At 48.7% G+C, this 25,022-nt stretch overlaps 1 protein-coding gene across 1 annotated transcript; it reads right to left on the bottom strand.

Annotated features, from left to right (window-relative positions):
• Positions 1-74: 74 nt before the first annotated feature.
• On the bottom strand, positions 75-23,152 carry cfhl5 (complement factor H like 5). Its single transcript, XM_045687889.2, has 8 exons — positions 22,967-23,152; positions 21,939-22,121; positions 21,453-21,558; positions 2,037-2,113; positions 1,437-1,628; positions 1,156-1,341; positions 746-931; positions 75-465 (listed from the first exon to the last, which is right to left on the bottom strand). The coding sequence occupies exons 1-8, from the start codon at positions 23,079-23,081 to the stop codon at positions 263-265; spliced, it is 1,248 nt and encodes a 415-aa protein (XP_045543845.2). The 5' UTR covers positions 23,082-23,152; the 3' UTR covers positions 75-262.
• Positions 23,153-25,022: the final 1,870 nt, after the last annotated feature.

The following is a 25,022-nucleotide window of genomic DNA, read 5'->3' as shown; positions in this document are numbered from 1 at the left end:
ATGCTTTATCCCCACTGTTGTTGTTTCTGACCATGTCTAGTATAACACTGTTCCCCTAATAACAGACAAAATAATTGAGTATTCAAAACCAGAGGTACTTTATTGAAGTTCGGACTGACATAACGAACAACTCCTGTGAAATCAATGTTTCTTAGTTTATGCAAGCCCCAGAACAAATAGTTTGAGCAGACTATTGACAGGTTATTCATTGACATGTTTGTCCAACAAGTCTTTGCCCATCTCTTCCCGTAAACTGAAGCAACTATTGGCAATGAGGCAAGTTCATGACCCCATTTATACACTGCTGACGAAAAGCAACGCTACCTGGGCTCAGTCTAAGATGACCAATACACTTAAAAGTGATGTGATCCTTATGTTCGGCATAGAGTTTATTTTGATGTTCCGGAGGATATAGAAATTGGATGTTCTGTGTGTTCATCAGCTGTTCATCCACAGTGCAGGGTTCTGAAACGGGAAGATGGTACAGGAATCAGCTTCAAGGGCCAAAGATGTTTAGTTGTTTTTCATTTTAATGAATGCCCATAGATCCTTGAGGAATGTCACTTGTCAATGCCTCAGGAGCATGGTTCAACAGTTACCTTTAAATTCTAGATGCATTTTAAAATAATAGTGAATCAGTTGATCTTGAATTCTATTCCTGGAAGTCATCCTTTCCGATCGTTAAAGTGAAGTTAGCAAGTGTGTGGTTAGGAATTGGGCGAATGTTATTTTAGTGAGAACTTACTCAGGCAGGTTATCAGTCCTGTCCAGATCCCGTCACGACATGTCTTGTACGCTGACGGGGGATCAAGGATGTGGTATTTCTGGCAGGCATATTCAACTGATTCTCCGTTTCTGAAGCGTTCTCTGGTACCGCCCATCGTGTCTCCGTTCATGAGATGTGGAGGTGGTCCACAGAAATCCTTGGGCTCTAGGAAGACGTGGGTGACGTCAGAGAAATACCAGTGATAAAATGTACCAAGCTGCTTTTTTTTCCCCCAGCAAGAATAGTAGTCCAGAAAACTTTCCTTCCCTTTCAAAAATGCTTTATTTTGCAAAATGTTTTGTGATTTAGATATAATTGTAAATCAACTTTAAACAAAACTTGATTGTCCCATTTCCCAATGTGTCAAATCAATTAAAATACAATTTTACCTTCACAAATTGGAAAGGAGTGACTCCATTGTCCATTGGTTGAGCAGGTGACCTCTGATTCCCCCTTCAGCACGTGTTTAGAGTTGCTGCACTCAAACTGTAGCCTGTGTCCATACTTCATGGTGTTTTGGGGAATTCCTATCACGTTCACATTCTTAATCTTCTCTGCAGCTTCACAAGTCACATCTATTATGGAGGGAATTTTTTTTTTAAATTGCTGAATAGAGCACACACCTGATGTAACGGCTGAAGGTACATATTGTTGTCGATGAAATGTTTACCTTCACAGGTGGGGAAACGGCTGTTCCACATCCCCCCCGCGGCACACACTACCTGTGGGTTTCCCTTCAGTTGGTGTGCTGGGTTGGGGCAGCTGAACCTGAGCTCATGACCGTACTGTATAACACCATCATCATCTGGCAGACCGCTCACAACCACCCGTCCATCTGCAGCCTCGGGGACACAACTCACCACTACGGAGAAAGATCACATTGCAGGGTATTGTACAGTATAACTTCATGAACCCACCGAGTTACAGTGTAATGTGTATTGTATAAAGTAAGGTGTTATGCTTACTATATTTAAGCAATAAGTCCTGAGAAAAATGGCCAATATATATTACCAATATACCACGGCTAAGGGCTGTTCTTAGACACAATGTAACACGGCGTGCCTGGAAACAGCTATTAGCTGTGACATATTGGTCATATACCAAAAACCCCCGAGGTGCATTTTTGCTATTATAAACTTGTTACAACGTTCGAACATTAAGACGTTTTTTGAGGGGGTTATACCCATGGTAAACGGTATGATATACCACGGCTTTAAGCCAATCAGGAGCCAAACTACCCAGTTTTAAATATTGAATGAATCATGTTTACCTTCACAGATGGGCAGGTGGTTGCTCCATCCTGACACCATACAGGTTCTGATGTCCATTTTGCTCACCATCTGATAACTACAAACATTAATAAAGTGATTAGGTGGTATTACGAAGTCTGACTTCATTAGCCGTGTTCTAAACTCAGCCCATACCAGACAGGCTGGATTCAACCCAATACTAGACAGGCTGGATTCAGCTACCTACTAAACAGGCTGGATTCAGCTACCTACTAAACAGGCTGGATTCAGCCCCATACTAGACAGGCTGGATTCAACCCCATACCAGACAGGCTGGATTCAACCCAATACCAGACAGGCTGGATTCAACCCAATACTAGACAGGCTGGATTCAGCTACCTACTAAACAGGCTGGATTCAGCTACCTACTAAACAGGCTGGATTCAGCCCCATACTAGACAGGCTGGATTCAACCCCATACTAGACAGGCTGGATTCAACCCCATACTAGACAGGCTGGATTCAACCCCATACTAGACAGGCTGGATTCAACCCCATACTAGACAGGCTGGATTCAAACCCATACTAGACAGGCTGGATTCAAACCCATACTAGACAGGCTGGATTCAAACCCATACTAGACAGGCTGGATTCAACCCCATACTAGACAGGCGGGATCCAGACCCATACTAGACAGGCGGGATCCAGACCCATACTAGACAGGCTGGATTCAACCCCATACTAGACAGGCTGGATTCAACCCCATACTAGACAGGCTGGATTCAACCCCATACTAGACAGGCTGGATTCAACCCCATACTAGACAGGCTGGATTCAACCCCATACTAGACAGGCTGGATTCAACCCCATACTAGACAGGCTGGATTCAACCCCATACTAGACAGGCTGGATTCAACCCCATACTAGACAGGCTGGATTCAACCCCATACTAGACAGGCTGGATACAACCCCATACTAGACAGGCTGGATTCAACCCCATACTAGACAGGCTGGATTCAGTCCATTCTAGGCAGTGTGGATTCAGTCACATACTAGACGGGCTGGATTCAGCCCCATACTAGACGGGCTGGATTCAGCCCCATACTAGACGGGCTGGATTCAGCCCCATACTAGACGGGCTGGATTCAGCCCCATACTAGACGGGCTGGATTCAGCCCCATACTAGACGGGCTGGATTCAGCCCCATACTAGACGGGCTGGATTCAAATCCATACTAGACGGGCTGGATTCAGTCCATTCTAGGCAGTGTGGATTCAGTCACATACTAGACGGGCTGGATTCAGCCCCATACTAGACGGGCTGGATTCAGCCCCATACTAGACGGGCTGGATTCAGCCCCATACTAGACGGGCTGGATTCAGCCCCATACTAGACGGGCTGGATTCAGCCCCATACTAGACGGGCTGGATTCAGCCCCATACTAGACGGGCTGGATTCAGCCCCATACTAGACGGGCTGGATTCAGCCCCATACTAGACGGGCTGGATTCAGCCCCATACTAGACGGGCTGGATTCAGCCCCATACTAGACGGGCTGGATTCAGCCCCATACTAGACGGGCTGGATTCAGCCCCATACTAGACGGGCTGGATTCAACCCAATACTAGACGGGCTGGATTCAGCTACCTACTAAACAGGCTGGATTCAGCTACCTACTAGACAGGCTGGATTCAGCCCCATACTAGACAGGCTGGATTCAACCCCATACTAGACAGGCTGGATTCAACCCCATACTAGACAGGCTGGATTCAACCCCATACTAGACAGGCTGGATTCAACCCCATACTAGACAGGCTGGATTCAACCCCATACTAGACAGGCTGGATTCAAACCCATACTAGACAGGCTGGATTCAAACCCATACTAGACAGGCTGGATTCAAACCCATACTAGACAGGCTGGATTCAACCCCATACTAGACAGGCGGGATCCAGACCCATACTAGACAGGCGGGATCCAGACCCATACTAGACAGGCTGGATTCAACCCCATACTAGACAGGCTGGATTCAACCCCATACTAGACAGGCTGGATTCAACCCCATACTAGACAGGCTGGATTCAACCCCATACTAGACAGGCTGGATTCAACCCCATACTAGACAGGCTGGATTCAACCCCATACTAGACAGGCTGGATTCAACCCCATACTAGACAGGCTGGATTCAACCCCATACTAGACAGGCTGGATTCAACCCCATACTAGACGGGCTGGATTCAACCCCATACTAGACGGGCTGGATTCAGTCACATACTAGACGGGCTGGATTCAGTCACATACTAGACGGGCTGGATTCAGTCACATACTAGACGGGCTGGATTCAGCCCCATACTAGACGGGCTGGATTCAGCCCCATACTAGACGGGCTGGATTCAGCCCCATACTAGACGGGCTGGATTCAGCCCCATACTAGACGGGCTGGATTCAACCCCATACTAGACGGGCTGGATTCAGTCCATTCTAGGCAGTGTGGATTCAGTCACATACTAGACGGGCTGGATTCAGCCCCATACTAGACGGGCTGGATTCAGCCCCATACTAGACGGGCTGGATTCAGCCCCATACTAGACGGGCTGGATTCAGCCCCATACTAGACGGGCTGGATTCAGCCCCATACTAGACGGGCTGGATTCAGCCCCATACTAGACGGGCTGGATTCAGCCCCATACTAGACGGGCTGGATTCAGCCCCATACTAGACGGGCTGGATTCAGCCCCATACTAGACGGGCTGGATTCAGCCCCATACTAGACGGGCTGGATTCAGCCCAATACTAGACGGGCTGGATTCAGCCCAATACTAGGCGGGCTGGATTCAGACCCATACTATTCAGGCTGGATTCAGCAAATGTAAGACAGCCTGGGTTCAGTTCATATTAGACAGGCTGGATTCAGTTCATATTAGACATGCTGGATTCCGCCCCATACTAGACGGGTTGGATTTCTCTACATACTAGACGGGCTGGATTCAGCCCCATACTAGACGGGCTGGATTCAGCCCCATACTAGACGGGCTGGATTCAGCCCCATACTAGACGGGCTGGATTCAGCCCCATACTAGACGGGCTGGATTCAACCCCATACTAGACGGGCTGGATTCAACCCCATACTAGACGGGCTGGATTCAGTCCATTCTAGGCAGTGTGGATTCAGTCACATACTAGACGGGCTGGATTCAGCCCCATACTAGACGGGCTGGATTCAGCCCCATACTAGACGGGCTGGATTCAGCCCCATACTAGACGGGCTGGATTCAGCCCCATACTAGACGGGCTGGATTCAGCCCCATACTAGACGGGCTGGATTCAGCCCCATACTAGACGGGCTGGATTCAGCCCCATACTAGACGGGCTGGATTCAGCCCCATACTAGACGGGCTGGATTCAGCCCCATACTAGACGGGCTGGATTCAGCCCCATACTAGACGGGCTGGATTCAGCCCCATACTAGACGGGCTGGATTCAGCCCCATACTAGACGGGCTGGATTCAGCCCCATACTAGACGGGCTGGATTCAGCCCCATACTAGACGGGCTGGATTCAGCCCCATACTAGACGGGCTGGATTCAGCCCAATACTAGACGGGCTGGATTCAGCCCAATACTAGGTGGGCTGGATTCAGCCCAATACTAGGCGGGCTGGATTCAGACCCATACTATTCAGGCTGGATTCAGCAAATGTAAGACAGCCTGGGTTCAGTTCATATTAGACAGGCTGGATTCAGTTCATATTAGACATGCTGGATTCCGCCCCATACTAGACGGGTTGGATTTCTCTACATACTAGACAGGCTGGATTCAGCCCCATATTAGGCAGGCTGGATTCAGCCCCATATTAGGCAGGCTGGATTCAGCCCCATATTAGGCAGGCTGGATTCAGCCCCATATTAGGCAGGCTGGATTCAGCCCCATATTAGGCAGGCTGGATTCAGCCCCATACTAGACAGGCTGGATTCAGCCCCATACTAGACAGGCTGGATTCAGCCCCATACTAGGCAGGCTGGAGTCAGCCCCATACTAGGCAGGCTGGAGTCAGCCCCATACTAGGCAGGCTGGAGTCAGCCCCATACCAGACAGGCTGGATTCAGCCCCATACCAGACAGGCTGGATTCAGCCCCATACCAGACAGGCTGGATTCAGCCCCATACCAGACAGGCTGGATTCAGCCCCATACCAGACAGGCTGGATTCAGCCCCATACCAGACAGGCTGGATTCAGCCCCATACCAGACAGGCTGGATTCAGCCCCATACCAGACAGGCTGGATTCAGCCCCATACCAGACAGGCTGGATTCAGCCCCATACCAGACAGGCTGGATTCAGCCCCATACCAGACAGGCTGGATTCAGCCCCATACCAGACAGGCTGGATTCAGCCCCATACCAGACAGGCTGGATTCAGCCCCATACCAGACGGGCTGGATTCAGCCCCATACCAGACGGGCTGGATTCAGCCCCATACCAGACGGGCTGGATTCAGCCCCATACCAGACGGGCTGGATTCAGCCCCATACTAGGCAGGCTGGATTCAGCCCCATGCTAGGCAGGCTGGATTCAGCCCCATGCTAGACGTGCTAGATTTAGACCCATACTAGGCAGGCTGGATTCAGCCCCATTCTAGACAAGCTAGACTCAGCCCATGCTAGGCAGGCTAGATTCAGCTCAATACTAGACTTGCTGGATTCAACACATAATTGGCAGGCTGGATTCTGCTCCATACTAGGCAGGCTAGATTCAGCCCATACTAGGCAGGCTAAATGCAGTCCATTCTAGGCAGTGTGGATTTAGCCCCATACTAGACAGGCTGGATTCGGCCCCATACTAGACAGGCTGGATTCAGTACCATGCTAGGCAGGCTAGATTCAGCTCAATACTAGACTTGCTGGATTCAACACATAATTGGCAGGCTGGATTCTGCTCCATACTAGGCAGGCTAGATTCAGCCCATACTAGGCAGGCTAGATTCAGCTCCATACTAGAAAGGCTAGATTCACCTCCATACTAGACTTGCTGGATTCAAAACATAATTGGCAGGCTGGATTCAGCCCATACTAGGCAGGCTGGATTCAGCCCCATGCTAGACAGGCTGGAATCAGCCCTATACTAGACAGGCTGGATTCAACCCCATACTAGACAGGCTGGATTCAACCCCATACTAGACAGGCTGGATTCAACCCCATACTAGACAGGCTGGATTCAACCCCATACTAGACAGGCTGGATTCAACCCCATACTAGACAGGCTGGATTCAACCCCATACTAGACAGGCTGGATTCAACCCCATACTAGACAGGCTGGATTCAACCCCATACTAGACAGGCTGGATTCAACCCCATACTAGACAGGCTGGATTCAACCCCATACTAGACAGGCTGGATTCAACCCCATACTAGACAGGCTGGATTCAACCCCATACTAGACAGGCTGGATTCAGCTACCTACTAGGCAGGCTAAATTCAGTCCATTCTAGGCAGTGTGGATTCAGTACCATACTAGACGGGCTGTATTCAGCCACATCCTAGACGGGCTGGATTTAGCCCCGTACTAGACGGGCTGGATTTAGCCCCGTACTAGACGGGCTGGATTTAGCCCCGTACTAGACGGGCTGGATTTAGCCCCGTACTAGACGGGCTGGATTTAGCCCCATACTAGACGGGCTGGATTCAGCCCAATACTAGGCGGGCTGGATTCAGCCCAATACTAGACGGGCTGGATTCAGCCCCATACTAGACGGGCTGGATTTAGACCCATACTAGGCAGGCTAGATTCAGCCCATACTAGGCAGGCTGGATTCAGCCCCATGCTAGACGGGCTGGATTTAGACCCATACTAGGCAGGCTGGATTCAGCCCCATACTAGACAAGCTAGATTCAGCCCATACTAGACAGACTAAATTCAGTCCATTCTAGGCAGTGTGGATTCAGCCCCATACTAGACAGGCTGGATTCGGCCCCATACTAGACAGGCTGGATTCAGTACCATGCTAGGCAGGCTAGATTCAGCTCAATACTAGACTTGCTGGATTCAACACATAATTGGCAGGCTGGATTCTGCTCCATACTAGGCAGGCTAGATTCAGCCCATACTAGGCAGGCTAGATTCAGCTCCATACTAGAAAGGCTAGATTCACCTCCATACTAGACTTGCTGGATTCAAAACATAATTGGCAGGCTGGATTCAGCACATACTAGGCAGGCTGGATTCAGCCCCATGCTAGACAGGCTTGATTCAGCCCCATGCTAGACAGGCTGGATTCAGCCCCATGCTAGACAGGCTGGATTCAGCCCCATACTAGACAGGCTGGATTCAGCCCCATACTAGACAGGCTGGATTCAGCCCCATACTAGACAGGCTGGATTCAGCCCCATACTAGACAGGCTGGATTCAGCCCCATACTAGACAGGCTGGATTCAGCCCCATACTAGACAGGCTGGATTCAACCCCATACTAGACAGGCTGGATTCAACCCCATACTAGACAGGCTGGATTCAACCCCATACTAGACAGGCTGGATTCAACCCCATACTAGACAGGCTGGATTCAACCCCATACTAGACAGGCTGGATTCAACCCCATACTAGACAGGCTGGATTCAACCCCATACTAGACAGGCTGGATTCAACCCCATACTAGACAGGCTGGATTCAACCCCATACTAGACAGGCTGGATTCAACCCCATACTAGACAGGCTGGATTCAACCCCATACTAGACAGGCTGGATTCAACCCCATACTAGACAGGCTGGATTCAACCCCATACTAGACAGGCTGGATTCAACCCCATACTAGACAGGCTGGATTCAACCCCATACTAGACAGGCTGGATTCAGCTACCTACTAGGCAGGCTAAATTCAGTCCATTCTAGGCAGTGTGGATTCAGCCCCATACTAGACAGGCTGGATTCAGTACCATACTAGACGGGCTGGATTCAGCCACATCCTAGACAGGCTGGATTCAGCTCCATTCTAGACGGGCTGGATTCAGTCACATACTAGACGGGCTGGATTTAGCCCAATACTAGACGGGCTGGATTTAGCCCCATACAAGACGGGCTGGATTTAGCCCCATACTAGACGGGCTGGATTCAGCCCAATACTAGGCGGGCTGGATTCAGCCCAATACTAGGCGGGCTGGATTAAGCCCAATACTAGGCGGGCTGGATTCAGCCCAATACTAGACGGGCTGGATTCAGACCCATACTATTCAGGCTGGATTCAGCAAATGTAAGACAGCCTGGGTTCAGTTCATATTAGACAGGCTGGATTCAGTTCATATTAGACATGCTGGATTCCGCCCCATACTAGACGGGTTGGATTTCTCTACATACTAGACAGGCTGGATTCAGCCCCCTATAAGGCAGGCTGGATTCAGCCCCATACTAGACAGGCTGGATTTAGACCCATACTAGGCAGGCTGGATTCAGCCCATTCTAGGCAGTGTGGATTCAGCCCCATACCAGACAGGCTGGATTCAGCCCCATACTAGACGGGCTGGATTTAGACCCATACTAGGCAGGCTAGATTCAGCCCATACTAGGCAGGCTAGATTCACCTCCATACTAGACTTGCTGGATTCAAAACATAATTTGCAGGCTGGATTCAGCCCATACTAGGCAGGCTGGATTCAGCCCCATGCTAGACGGGCTGGATTTAGACCCATACTAGGCAGGCTGGATTCAGCCCCATACTAGACAAGCTAGACTCAGCCCATGCTAGGCAGGCTAGATTCAGCTCAATACTAGACTTGCTGGATTCAACACATAATTGGCAGGCTGGATTCTGCTCCATACTAGGCAGGCTAGATTCAGCCCATACTAGGCAGGCTAGATTCAGCTCCATACTAGAAAGGCTAGATTCACCTCCATACTAGACTTGCTGGATTCAAAACATAATTGGCAGGCTGGATTCAGCCCATACTAGGCAGGATGGATTCAGCCCCATGCTAGACAGGCTGGATTCAGCCCCATACTAGACAGGCTGGATTCAACCCATTCTGGGCAGTGTGGATTCAGCCCCATACCAGACAGGCTGGATTCAGCCCCATACTAGACAGGCTGGATTTAGCCCCATACTAGACAGGCTGGATTTAGCCCCATACTAGACAGGCTAGATTCAGCCCCATACTAGACAGGCTGGATTCTCCCCATACTAGACAGGCTGGATTCAGCCCCATACTAGACAGGCTGGATTCAGCCCCATACTAGACAGGCTGGATTCAGCCCCATACTAGACAGGCTGGATTCAGCCCCATACTAGACGGGCTGGATTCAGCACCATACTAGACAGGCTGGATTCAGCTACCTACTAGGCAGGCTAAATTCAGTCCATTCTAGGCAGTGTGGATTCAGCCCCATACTAGACAGGCTGGATTCAGTACCATACTAGACGGGCTGGATTCAGCCACATCCTAGACAGGCTGGATTCAGCTCCATTCTAGACGGGCTGGATTCAGTCACATACTAGACGGGCTGGATTTAGCCCAATACTAGACGGGCTGGATTTAGCCCAATACTAGACGGGCTGGATTTAGCCCCATACAAGACGGGCTGGATTTAGCCCCATACTAGACGGGCTGGATTCAGCCCAATACTAGGCGGGCTGGATTCAGCCCAATACTAGGCGGGCTGGATTAAGCCCAATACTAGGCGGGCTGGATTCAGCCCAATACTAGACAGGCTGGATTCAGACCCATACTATTCAGGCTGGATTCAGCAAATGTAAGACAGCCTGGGTTCAGTTCATATTAGACAGGCTGGATTCAGTTCATATTAGACATGCTGGATTCCGCCCCATACTAGACGGGTTGGATTTCTCTACATACTAGACAGGCTGGATTCAGCCCCCTATAAGGCAGGCTGGATTCAGCCCCATACTAGACAGGCTGGATTTAGACCCATACTAGGCAGGCTGGATTCAGCCCATTCTAGGCAGTGTGGATTCAGCCCCATACCAGACAGGCTGGATTCAGCCCCATACTAGACGGGCTGGATTTAGACCCATACTAGGCAGGCTAGATTCAGCCCATACTAGGCAGGCTAGATTCACCTCCATACTAGACTTGCTGGATTCAAAACATAATTTGCAGGCTGGATTCAGCCCATACTAGGCAGGCTGGATTCAGCCCCATGCTAGACGGGCTGGATTTAGACCCATACTAGGCAGGCTGGATTCAGCCCCATACTAGACAAGCTAGACTCAGCCCATGCTAGGCAGGCTAGATTCAGCTCAATACTAGACTTGCTGGATTCAACACATAATTGGCAGGCTGGATTCTGCTCCATACTAGGCAGGCTAGATTCAGCCCATACTAGGCAGGCTAGATTCAGCTCCATACTAGAAAGGCTAGATTCACCTCCATACTAGACTTGCTGGATTCAAAACATAATTGGCAGGCTGGATTCAGCCCATACTAGGCAGGATGGATTCAGCCCCATGCTAGACAGGCTGGATTCAGCCCCATACTAGACAGGCTGGATTCAACCCATTCTGGGCAGTGTGGATTCAGCCCCATACCAGACAGGCTGGATTCAGCCCCATACTAGACAGGCTGGATTTAGCCCCATACTAGACAGGCTGGATTTAGCCCCATACTAGACAGGCTAGATTCAGCCCCATACTAGACAGGCTGGATTCTCCCCATACTAGACAGGCTGGATTCTCCCCATACTAGACAGGCTGGATTCAGCCCCATACTAGACAGGCTGGATTCAGCCCCATACTAGACAGGCTGGATTCAGCCCCATACTAGACAGGCTGGATTCAGCCCCATACTAGACGGGCTGGATTCAGCACCATACTAGACGGGCTGGATTCAGCACCATACTAGACGGGCTGGATTCAGCACCATACTAGACGGGCTGGATTCAGCACCATACTAGACGGGCTGGATTCAGCACCATACTAGACGGGCTGGATTCAGCACCATACTAGACGGGCTGGATTCAGCACCATACTAGACGGGCTGGATTCAGCACCATACTAGACGGGCTGGATTCAGCACCATACTAGACGGGCTGGATTCAGCACCATACTAGACGGGCTGGATTCAGCACCATACTAGACGGGCTGGATTCAGCACCATACTAGACGGGCTGGATTCAGCCCCATACTAGACGGGCTGGATTCAACCCCATACTAGACAGGCTGGATTCAACCCCATACTAGACAGGCTGGATTCAACCCCATACTAGACAGGCTGGATTCAAACCCATACTAGACAGGCTGGATTCAACCCCATACTAGACAGGCGGGATCCAGACCCATACTAGACAGGCGGGATCCAGACCCATACTAGACAGGCTGGATTCAACCCCATACTAGACAGGCTGGATTCAACCCCATACTAGACGGGCTGGATTCAGCCCCATACTAGACGGGCTGGATTCAGCCCCATACTAGACGGGCTGGATTCAGCCCCATACTAGACAGGCTGGATTCAGCCCCATACTAGACGGGCTGGATTCAGCCCCATACTAGACGGGCTGGATTCAGCCCCATACTAGACGGGCTGGATTCAGCCCCATACTAGACGGGCTGGATTCAGCCCCATACTAGACGGGCTGGATTCAGCCCAATACTAGACGGGCTGGATTCAACCCAATACTAGACGGGCTGGATTCAGCTACCTACTAAACAGGCTGGATTCAGCTACCTACTAAACAGGCTGGATTCAGCCCGATACTAGACAGGCTGGATTCAACCCCATACTAGACAGGCTGGATTCAACCCCATACTAGACAGGCTGGATTCAACCCCATACTAGACAGGCTGGATTCAACCCCATACTAGACAGGCTGGATTCAACCCCATACTAGACGGGCTGGATTCAGCCCCATACTAGACGGGCTGGATTCAGCCCCATACTAGACGGGCTGGATTCAGCCCCATACTAGACGGGCTGGATTCAGCCCAATACTAGACGGGCTGGATTCAACCCAATACTAGACAGGCTGGATTCAGCTACCTACTAAACAGGCTGGATTCAGCTACCTACTAAACAGGCTGGATTCAGCCCCATACTAGACAGGCTGGATTCAACCCCATACTAGACAGGCTGGATTCAACCCCATACTAGACAGGCTGGATTCAACCCCATACTAGACAGGCTGGATTCAACCCCATACTAGACAGGCTGGATTCAACCCCATACTAGACAGGCTGGATTCAAACCCATACTAGACAGGCTGGATTCAAACCCATACTAGACAGGCTGGATTCAACCCCATACTAGACAGGCGGGATCCAGACCCATACTAGACAGGCGGGATCCAGACCCATACTAGACAGGCTGGATTCAACCCCATACTAGACAGGCTGGATTCAACCCCATACTAGACAGGCTGGATTCAACCCCATACTAGACAGGCTGGATTCAACCCCATACTAGACAGGCTGGATTCAACCCCATACTAGACAGGCTGGATTCAACCCCATACTAGACAGGCTGGATTCAGTCCATTCTAGGCAGTGTGGATTCAGTCACATACTAGACGGGCTGGATTCAGCCCCATACTAGACGGGCTGGATTCAGCCCCATACTAGACGGGCTGGATTCAGCCCCATACTAGACGGGCTGGATTCAGCCCCATACTAGACGGGCTGGATTCAGCCCCATACTAGACGGGCTGGATTCGCCCCATACTAGACGGGCTGGATTCAACCCCATACTAGACGGGCTGGATTCAGTCCATTCTAGGCAGTGTGGATTCAGTCACATACTAGACGGGCTGGATTCAGCCCCATACTAGACGGGCTGGATTCAGCCCCATACTAGACGGGCTGGATTCAGCCCCATACTAGACGGGCTGGATTCAGCCCCATACTAGACGGGCTGGATTCAGCCCCATACTAGACGGGCTGGATTCAGCCCCATACTAGACGGGCTGGATTCAGCCCCATACTAGACGGGCTGGATTCAGCCCCATACTAGACGGGCTGGATTCAGCCCCATACTAGACGGGCTGGATTCAGCCCCATACTAGACGGGCTGGATTCAGCCCCATACTAGACGGGCTGGATTCAGCCCCATACTAGACGGGCTGGATTCAGCCCCATACTAGGCGGGCTGGATTCAGCCCCATACTAGGCGGGCTGGATTCAGCCCAATACTAGGCGGGCTGGATTCAGACCCATACTAGACGGGCTGGATTCAGACCCATACTAGACGGGCTGGATTCAGACCCATACTATTCAGGCTGGATTCAGCAAATGTAAGACAACCTGGGTTCAGTTCATATTAGACAGGCTGGATTCAGTTCATATTAGACATGCTGGATTCCGCCCCATACTAGACGGGTTGGATTTCTCTACATACTAGACAGGCTGGATTCAGCCCCATATTAGGCAGGCTGGATTCAGCCCCATATTAGGCAGGCTGGATTCAGCCCCATATTAGGCAGGCTGGATTCAGCCCCATATTAGGCAGGCTGGATTCAGCCCCATATTAGGCAGGCTGGATTCAGCCCCATATTAGGCAGGCTGGATTCAGCCCCATACTAGACAGGCTGGATTCAGCCCAATACTAGACAGGCTGGATTCAGCCCCATACTAGGCAGAATGGAGTCAGCCCCATACTAGGCAGGCTGGAGTCAGCCCCATACTAGGCAGGCTGGAGTCAGCCCCATACCAGACAGTGTGGATTCAGCCCCATACCAGACAGGCTGGATTCAGCCCCATACCAGACAGGCTGGATTCAGCCCCATACCAGACAGGCTGGATTCAGCCCCATACCAGACAGGCTGGATTCAGCCCCATACCAGACAGGCTGGATTCAGCCCCATACCAGACAGGCTGGATTCAGCCCCATACCAGACAGGCTGGATTCAGCCCCATACCAGACAGGCTGGATTCAGCCCCATACCAGACAGGCTGGATTCAGCCCCATACCAGACAGGCTGGATTCAGCCCCATACCAGACAGGCTGGATTCAGCCCCATACCAGACAGGCTGGATTCAGCCCCATACCAGACAGGCTGGATTCAGCCCCATACCAGACAGGCTGGATTCAGCCCCATACCAGACAGGCTGGATTCAGCCCCATACTAGACAGGCTGGATTCAGCCCCATACTAGACGGGCTGGATTTAGACCCATACTAGGCAGGCTGGATTCAGCCCCATGCTAGGCAGGCTGGATTCAGCCCCATGCTAGACGTGCTAGATTTAGACCCATACTAGGCAGGCTGGATTCAGCCCCATTCTAGACAAGCTAGACTCAGCCCATGCTAGGCAGGCTAGATTCAGCTCAATACTAGACTTGCTGGATTCAACACATAATTGGCAGGCTGGATTCTGCTCCATACTAGGCAGGCTAGATTCAGCCCATACTAGGCAGGCTAAATGCAGTCCATTCTAGGCAGTGTGGATTCAGCCCCATACTAGACAGGCTGGATTCGGCCCCATACTAGACAGGCTGGATTCAGTACCATGCTAGGCAGGCTAGATTCAGCTCAATACTAGACTTGCTGGATTCAACACATAATTGGCAGGCTGGATTCTGCTCCATACTAGGCAGGCTAGATTCAGCCCATACTAGGCAGGCTAGATTCAGCTCCATACTAGAAAGGCTAGATTCACCTCCATACTAGACTTGCTGGATTCAAAACATAATTGGCAGGCTGGATTCAGCCCATACTAGGCAGGCTGGATTCAGCCCCATGCTAGACAGGCTGGATTCAGCCCTATACTAGACAGGCTGGATTCAACCCCATACTAGACAGGCTGGATTCAACCCCATACTAGACAGGCTGGATTCAACCCCATACTAGACAGGCTGGATTCAACCCCATACTAGACAGGCTGGATTCAACCCCATACTAGACAGGCTGGATTCAACCCCATACTAGACAGGCTGGATTCAACCCCATACTAGACAGGCTGGATTCAACCCCATACTAGACAGGCTGGATTCAGCTACCTACTAGGCAGGCTAAATTCAGTCCATTCTAGGCAGTGTGGATTCAGTACCATCCTAGACGGGCTGGATTTAGCCCCGTACTAGACGGGCTGGATTTAGCCCCGTACTAGATGGGCTGGATTTAGCCCCGTACTAGACGGGCTGGATTTAGCCCCATACTAGACGGGCTGGATTCAGCCCAATACTAGGCGGGCTGGATTCAGCCCAATACTAGACGGGCTGGATTCAGCCCCATACTAGACGGGCTGGATTTAGACCCATACTAGGCAGGCTAGATTCAGCCCATACTAGGCAGGCTGGATTCAGCCCCATGCTAGACGGGCTGGATTTAGACCCATACTAGGCAGGCTGGATTCAGCCCCATACTAGACAAGCTAGATTCAGCCCATACTAGACAGACTAAATTCAGTCCATTCTAGGCAGTGTGGATTCAGCCCCATACTAGACAGGCTGGATTCGGCCCCATACTAGACAGGCTGGATTCAGTACCATGCTAGGCAGGCTAGATTCAGCTCAATACTAGACTTGCTGGATTCAACACATAATTGGCAGGCTGGATTCTGCTCCATACTAGGCAGGCTAGATTCAGCCCATACTAGGCAGGCTAGATTCAGCTCCATACTAGAAAGGCTAGATTCACCTCCATACTAGACTTGCTGGATTCAAAACATAATTGGCAGGCTGGATTCAGCCCATACTAGGCAGGCTGGATTCAGCCCCATGCTAGACAGGCTTGATTCAGCCCCATGCTAGACAGGCTGGATTCAGCCCCATACTAGACAGGCTGGATTCAGCCCCATACTAGACAGGCTGGATTCAGCCCCATACTAGACAGGCTGGATTCAGCCCCATACTAGACAGGCTGGATTCAGCCCCATACTAGACAGGCTGGATTCAGCCCCATACTAGACAGGCTGGATTCAGCCCCATACTAGACAGGCTGGATTCAGCCCCATACTAGACAGGCTGGATTCAACCCCATACTAGACAGGCTGGATTCAACCCCATACTAGACAGGCTGGATTCAACCCCATACTAGACAGGCTGGATTCAACCCCATACTAGACAGGCTGGATTCAACCCCATACTAGACAGGCTGGATTCAACCCCATACTAGACAGGCTGGATTCAACCCCATACTAGACAGGCTGGATTCAACCCCATACTAGACAGGCTGGATTCAACCCCATACTAGACAGGCTGGATTCAACCCCATACTAGACAGGCTGGATTCAACCCCATACTAGACAGGCTGGATTCAACCCCATACTAGACAGGCTGGATTCAACCCCATACTAGACAGGCTGGATTCAACCCCATACTAGACAGGCTGGATTCAACCCCATACTAGACAGGCTGGATTCAACCCCATACTAGACAGGCTGGATTCAACCCCATACTAGACAGGCTGGATTCAACCCCATACTAGACAGGCTGGATTCAGCTACCTACTAGGCAGGCTAAATTCAGTCCATTCTAGGCAGTGTGGATTCAGCCCCATACTAGACAGGCTGGATTCAGTACCATACTAGACGGGCTGGATTCAGCCACATCCTAGACAGGCTGGATTCAGCTCCATTCTAGACGGGCTGGATTCAGTCACATACTAGACGGGCTGGATTTAGCCCAATACTAGACGGGCTGGATTTAGCCCCATACTAGACGGGCTGGATTTAGCCCCATACTAGACGGGCTGGATTCAGCCCAATACTAGGTGGGCTGGATTCAGCCCAATACTAGGCGGGCTGGATTCAGCCCAATACTAGGCGGGCTGGATTCAGCCCAATACTAGGCGGGCTGGATTCAGCCCAATACTAGGCGGGCTGGATTCAGCCCAATACTAGACAGGCTGGATTCAGACCCATACTATTCAGGCTGGATTCAGCAAATGTAAGACAGCCTGGGTTCAGTTCATATTAGACAGGCTGGATTCAGTTCATATTAGACATGCTGGATTCCGCCCCATACTAGACGGGTTGGATTTCTCTACATACTAGACAGGCTGGATTCAGCCCCCTATAAGGCAGGCTGGATTCAGCCCCATACTAGACAGGCTGGATTCAGCCCCATACTAGACAGGCTGGATTTAGACCCATACTAGGCAGGCTGGATTCAGCCCATTCTAGGCAGTGTGGATTCAGCCCCATACCAGACAGGCTGGATTCAGCCCCATACTAGACGGGCTGGATTTAGACCCATACTAGGCAGGCTAGATTCAGCCCATACTAGGCAGGCTAGATTCACCTCCATACTAGACTTGCTGGATTCAAAACATAATTTGCAGGCTGGATTCAGCCCATACTAGGCAGGCTGGATTCAGCCCCATGCTAGACGGGCTGGATTTAGACCCATACTAGGCAGGCTGGATTCAGCCCCATACTAGACAAGCTAGACTCAGCCCATGCTAGGCAGGCTAGATTCAGCTCAATACTAGACTTGCTGGATTCAACACATAATTGGCAGGCTGGATTCTGCTCCATACTAGGCAGGCTAGATTCAGCCCATACTAGGCAGGCTAGATTCAGCTCCATACTAGAAAGGCTAGATTCACCTCCATACTAGACTTGCTGGATTCAAAACATAATTGGCAGGCTGGATTCAGCCCATACTAGGCAGGATGGATTCAGCCCCATGCTAGACAGGCTGGATTCAGCCCCATACTAGACAGGCTGGATTCAACCCATTCTGGGCAGTGTGGATTCAGCCCCATACCAGACAGGCTGGATTCAGCCCCATACTAGACAGGCTGGATTTAGCCCCATACGAGACAGGCTGGATTTAGCCCCATACTAGACAGGCTAGATTCAGCCCCATACTAGACAGGCTGGATTCAGCCCCATACTAGACAGGCTGGATTCAGCCCCATACTAGACAGGCTGGATTCAGCCCCATACTAGACGGGCTGGATTCAGCCCCATACTAGACGGGCTGGATTCAGCACCATACTAGACGGGCTGGATTCAGCACCATACTAGACGGGCTGGATTCAGCACCATACTAGACGGGCTGGATTCAGCACCATACTAGACGGGCTGGATTCAGCACCATACTAGACGGGCTGGATTCAGCACCATACTAGACGGGCTGGATTCAGCACCATACTAGACGGGCTGGATTCAGCACCATACTAGACGGGCTGGATTCAGCCCCATTCTAGACGGGCTGGATTCAGCCCCATTCTAGACGGGCTGGATTCAGCCCCATTCTAGATGGGCTGGATTCAGCCCCATACGAGACGGGTTGGATTCATCCCCGTACTAGACGGGCTGGAATCAGCCCCGTACTAGACAGGCTGGATTCAGCCCATTGTCATGATGTTGGCCTGTGGGTAAGGTTTATGACCCCCACCATAAATACCTTTCTCCCTTCCCCTCTCTTTCTGACCCTACTGAAGGACTTGAATAGCCTGTGTTAAATATAGAGAGTCTGGGAACATCAAACAAATGGGGAAAGGTACCACATATTTTGGTAATAAAACCAGTTGGAAATATGCTTGGGAACGTAATGAGTATGGATGTCAGTTCGGTTGTCATCTGAGACATTATGACTGATGACAGGACGACATAAACTGTACCTGAGAAAGTATACACCCTCTAGTTATCAGAGTAACATGGAATTGTTATGCAATTGAAATGTTTGATATTGAAATTGGTTGTTAGGAGATTAAATGTAATTTTAGCTTCCAAATGAGAGAATTGGGTTTTCATAAGGAAAGTGCCCTGCTTGATCAGTGGCCCACCCCTGTGAAGAGACAGGGGTTATAAACGATGAAACACATCCTTCCCCCTCTCCACTATATAAGCCTTTGACGAAAAGATAACCACATGTTCCAGTACGTGAGGTCTGCAGCCTCTACGTTAGAAGGACACACGTCAAGTATAGAACTAAGCCAACCTCGGCGTGAGCTTTGGTGGCAAATGGTATGAACTTTGAGCTTATTCACTACAGAAGTGATACTTCCTAGCCGTTGAGTTAGCAGCGGCCGCTGTAGACGGGGGCTAGGAAAGGACGGACGACGGATCCAGTCTAACAGACGGACAAAGATACCACCACGTATCCAATTTACCACCAGAGACATTCTTCCGAGGACAGGAAGATCTGTTGGCCAACCCGGACAGCATCTACGACCAATCTACCGAAGCGCAGCTCAGAGTAAATATTTATTGCATTTTCCTTTTCCAAATGGGCGGTAATTTAGAATGCATAAGATAATGTATTTACGATAGCATAGCTGCTGTTTCTTTGTTCCTAAATCTTCCCGCTCTTTCATTCAAGCCCAACCCCCTTTCCTTTGTGTAACCAGCCATCATGTATGACATCATTTGTATTCGGTGTATTTGTAATTCTGTGTGATTAGTTTAGGTATTTAGTAAATAAATAATTAAACCCAATTTTGTATTGCTGATTCAACTTGTTAGCCAGGGTTCGTGAAGATAGCCAAGAATTTACAACTTTCATTATGAGACTGAAAATAAGATAAGGGTTAATATTGACTGCTATCGATGTAAAGTATTACTAAGTATTTTAAGAGTTTATTTGGAAGATAACAGCTCTATAAACGTTCTTCCGTGGTGCCCTGACTTTCTAGTTAATTACATTTACATGATTAGCTTAATCAGGTAATATTAATTAGAGAAAGAATTTTATAGGTTAGCATGTCATATCACTTAATCCGGCATAGCCAAAGACATGACACCATACTAGGCAGGCTGGATTCAGCCCATACTTGCAGTCTCTACTCAGCCCCATACTTGACAGGCTGGATTCAGCCCATACTAGGCAGTCTCTATTCAGCCCCATACTAGGCAGGCTGGATTTAGCCCCATACTAGACACGCTGGATTTAGCCCCATACTAGGCAGGCTGGTTTCAGCCCATACTAGACAGGATGGATTCAGCCCCATACTAGACAGGCTGGATTCAGCCCATACTAGACAGGCTGGATTCAGCCCATACTAGACAGGCTGGGTTACAGCCCCATACTAGGCAGGCTGGATTCAGCCCATAAAAGTCAGGCTGGATTCAGCCCCATACTAGACAGGCTGGATTCAGCCCCATACTAGACAGGCTGGATTCAGCCCCATACTAGACAGGCTGGATTCAGCCCCATACTAGACAGGCTGGATTCAGCCCCATACTAGTCGTTTTGGATTCAGCCCCATACTAGACGTTTTGGATTCAGCCCCATACTAGACTGGCTGGATTCAGCCCCATACTAGACTGGCTGGATTCAGCCCCATACTAGACAGGCTGGATTCAGCCCCATACTAGACTGGCTGGATTCAGCCCCATACTAGACTGGCTGGATTCAGCCCCATACTAGACTGGCTGGATTCAGCCCCATACTAGACTGGCTGGATTCAGCCCCATACTAGACAGGCTGGATTCAGCCCCATACTAGACAGGCTGGATTCAGCCCCACACTAGGCAGGCTGGATTGGAAGGACAGAGGGCTATTGGCATGGGAGCTATTAACAAAAACATTTATCTTAAATAATAATGAAATGCAATCTTTAAAAAAAATAAACTTGCCCATCATTGCAAGTGTATTTGATAGTGGCCCCAAAGACAAAGTCATCCCCAGCGTGGATGCTGTAGTGGCCATTGGCAGTTTCATCAGGGAGCTCACATGGTTTAGCTAGATGTCAGGAAACAGCAGGAAAACAAGATCATGATACAGTATTTTAGAAAATGATGTGTCAACAGATATTTTAGAGTGTTTAACTAAGCTATTATGGGGTTATGCTAATCATAACTGCTACTATAGCTATTTTGTTGATGTAAAATGTACTTACTACCACTGATAATGTGGTTGTCTCACTTAGCTATCTTAAAGGGATAGGGATTTTGGCAGTGAGGCCCATTATCTACTTCCCCTCATTGACAAAATCCCAAACTATCCCTTTAAGATAAATGCACGAACAATAAGTCGCTCTGGGTACGAACATCTGCTAAATGACTAAAATTTAATATGTATAATGACAATTTTGAATCTATAACATTTAAATAAATACTCACGATTGCATTTCCCCTGACGGAGCACCACCCACTTATTCTTCTTACACTGATAACTTATTCTGCCTGCTGGCACAAAGCCAAAGTTGCAGGAAAAGAGGACAATGTCGTCCTCTTTGTACTCTTCTTTGACGCTTTCCTCAGTGACCCTGGCATTGGGCACAATTGGAAGAGGTCCCCTGCACACTGACAGAGAAGCAGAGGAAAAACCTTTAGACAAATAGAGAGCTTGGGACTACAAGGTTCTATGTTGTTATTGACACAGCCTTGTTCTGTTCAATGTTCTCTACCTATATACTCTAAATACCCTAATTCATGCTGTTAAGTAAAAAAAAAATACAAGATCAAATTTGCTGACACCATTCAAACCAATGAGGGTTTGGAGTTTTAAAGCCAATTATCTCAGAATCTTCTTTTAGCCGATAGAACCTTCTAGTCCCAAGCATGGATCATCCCACAGCTCGATTACAGTAGTTTAGCACAAATATGTTTCAGTTCTGTGACATTTTCGGATCTGTATCAATACAACATTAAATCATGATGAATATTATTAGAAATTATGAGATTCATCTGCAGTGGAATAAGTTAGAGAGGAATTGGGGTTACATGAGTTGGAGACTAGGATTAAAACCTTTTAAAGGCACATTCTGCAAAATTAGCCATGGGAAGTAGCAGCACCCCCTGAAAAATGTAAAAACATGCAGTATATTTTTTTCTACACAAAAGTAGTGTGTGATCCTGGCCATTGCCACCTGTATTAGCAGACTGACAAAGCCCCCCCCCCCGGACAAGAAAATTCCCCCTGAATAACAAATCACGCTTATGTCTGCAAGATTTTCTGCTGGTTAATTGTTATTTCACTTACTTATATATTGACAATGAGCTAAATTATTAGCTATAATAAGAAATATGAGTACATCAATTACGTTTACTCACTTTGTCTAGTCAGAGTCTTACAGAGCAATTGGTGGATACTAACACAATGTGGGAACTAGAAGCATGTGAGAAAGTGAAGGAAAACACATCCTTACCAGTCTGAGCTGATGAAGCATCCACATTCAGCCATACCACCAGACACAGCAGAGTCAGAGATGATTTCATGTTGATCAAATGGTAGATGCAGTAAAAATGGAAGGAATAGAACATAAATAAACAGTGTCTATCCCAAAGTTAATGTTTGTCTACAGAGTTCCAGCCCCCAGGGAGCACTGAAGAGAACCACTGTCCAGGGGGACTGACCCAAAATACTAGAATTCAATCAAACCTACATTGCGGGGAGGGGAAACACTGAGGAAAATGCTCAATGTAGGAACTGCATTGGTTCAGTCTATTAATTAATTGAGCAAATCAAAACAAATTTAAAAGTGCAAATCATTTGGTCAGCCATATAGAGACATATCTAATCTGAAGTGCATAGGTTTAGAGATAGAAAGACATTTAGACAGGTAGCAAATACTTTGAATGTTGATTGTAATGATGATAAGCTCCATTTGTAAGGTCATTGATGAATCACCAAATATGCTGAACAAATCTGTACTGACATAAACCTGTCTGTTTACTGTCTATTGACATAGCTAATGTTTGTTCCAGCAAGACAACCTTTTCCCGTCAAGCCGTATTTTCCAGGGGCAAAATGGGAGGGCCAAAATCGATTTAAAGTTAATGTTTTATTGACTTCTACACCTTGAGAGCATGCCAGGGTTTACCCCACATTAACCTACCAACTCAACAAAACACACAATGTTACATTTAACTTTTTCTTGCATATGAGAATTGAAGGTCAATGTTCCTGCCTCAATGTGTAGAATGCAAAGAACACATCTATGACACTCAGCAACGATGATGCAGTTGAAATACTTGGCAAGGAACACAAGGACATTTTACTAGATATTGTCTGGCTGCTTTGATATTGTAAAAAAAATACGTTATGTATCTTTATAGTGAACTTTGATCATGTCAATCCCAGCACCACTAACTTCCCACTGGGCACACACTGGTTGAATCAACGTTGTTTCCATGTCATTGAAATTAAATTGAACCAACGTGGAATAGATGTTGATTTGGCGTCTGTGTCCAGTGGGATGAGAAGGCTTGATGGTGTGTGGGATAATATTCCAGGGAACAATTAAAATAATAAATATTAGATTAGAGTAGATTTGTTTAGATTAGAGTAGACTAGATTCGTTTAGATTAGAGTACATTGTATAAGAGTAGATTAGAGTAGACTAGATTCGATTAGAATAGATTTTATTAAATTAAATTAGAATCAGAGGCACTTTAATGTTGGACAATCATGAAGCTGAAAATAATTTAAGAAAACTATTGACAGGGGTTATTCATTGACATGTTTGTCCAACAAGCCAGTGGCCATCTCTTCCCGTGAGCTGAAGCCACTATTGGCAATGAGGCAAGTTCATGACCCCATGTATACACTGCTGACGAAAATCAACACTTCCTGGGCTAAGTCTACTATGAGCAGCACACTTAAAAGTGATATAGTCCACATGTGTGACATAGTGTTTAGTTTGATCTTTCTGAGGATGCATGAATTGGATTTTCTGTGTGTTCATTAGCTGTTCATCCACAGTGCAGGTTTCTGAAACGAGAAGATGGTACAGGAATCAGTGTGTGAAAATGTCCTGAAGATCAGGTGGCATTACAGTTGGGCCCCGTTCCAATTTGCTCCCTCACTCCAATCCCTAGGCCCTTATTATCTCCCCTGGCTAGTCAGAGATCACAGAGGGGCTTTGAAAGGGAATTGATCCCAACAATCCACCATGATCTGTGAATGGGAGTGAGCATGGGCATAGCATAGGGATGTGAGCGAGTGATTGGATATGAATCAGGCAAATGTTGTTTCAGAGATATAATTAACTCAGGCATGCCATCTCTCCAATCCAGATCCCACTAGGACACGTCTTGTAGGATGAAAGGCTATTAAGGGTGTAGTAAGACTGGCATTCATAATGAACTGATTCTCTGTTTCTGTAACATTCTCTGGTACGGCCCATCGTGTCGCCGTTCATGAGATGTGGAGGTGGTCCACAGAAATCCTTGGGCTCTAGGAAGACATGAGTGAGGTCATAA

This window comes from Salmo salar, chromosome 10 (assembly GCF_965601325.2).
Source record: "Salmo salar chromosome 10, fSalSal1, whole genome shotgun sequence".
Taxonomy (NCBI): domain Eukaryota; kingdom Metazoa; phylum Chordata; class Actinopteri; order Salmoniformes; family Salmonidae; genus Salmo; species Salmo salar.
Note: the sequence above shows the minus strand (reverse complement) of the source record. Positions and strands in the feature narration are given on the sequence as shown.

Excerpts from the sequence above, each read along its gene's own strand:
- cfhl5 (XM_045687889.2), bottom strand. The coding sequence starts at position 23,081 with ATGTTCTATTCCTTCCATTTTTACTGCATCTACCATTTGATCAACATG. Across the intron at positions 1,629-2,036 it reads CCACCTGCCCATCTGTGAAG|TGGTGAGTTGTGTCCCCGAG; the intron begins GTAAACATGATT and ends CTTTCTCCGTAG. Across the intron at positions 932-1,155 it reads CTCCTTTCCAATTTGTGAAG|AGCCCAAGGATTTCTGTGGA; the intron begins GTAAAATTGTAT and ends ACGTCTTCCTAG.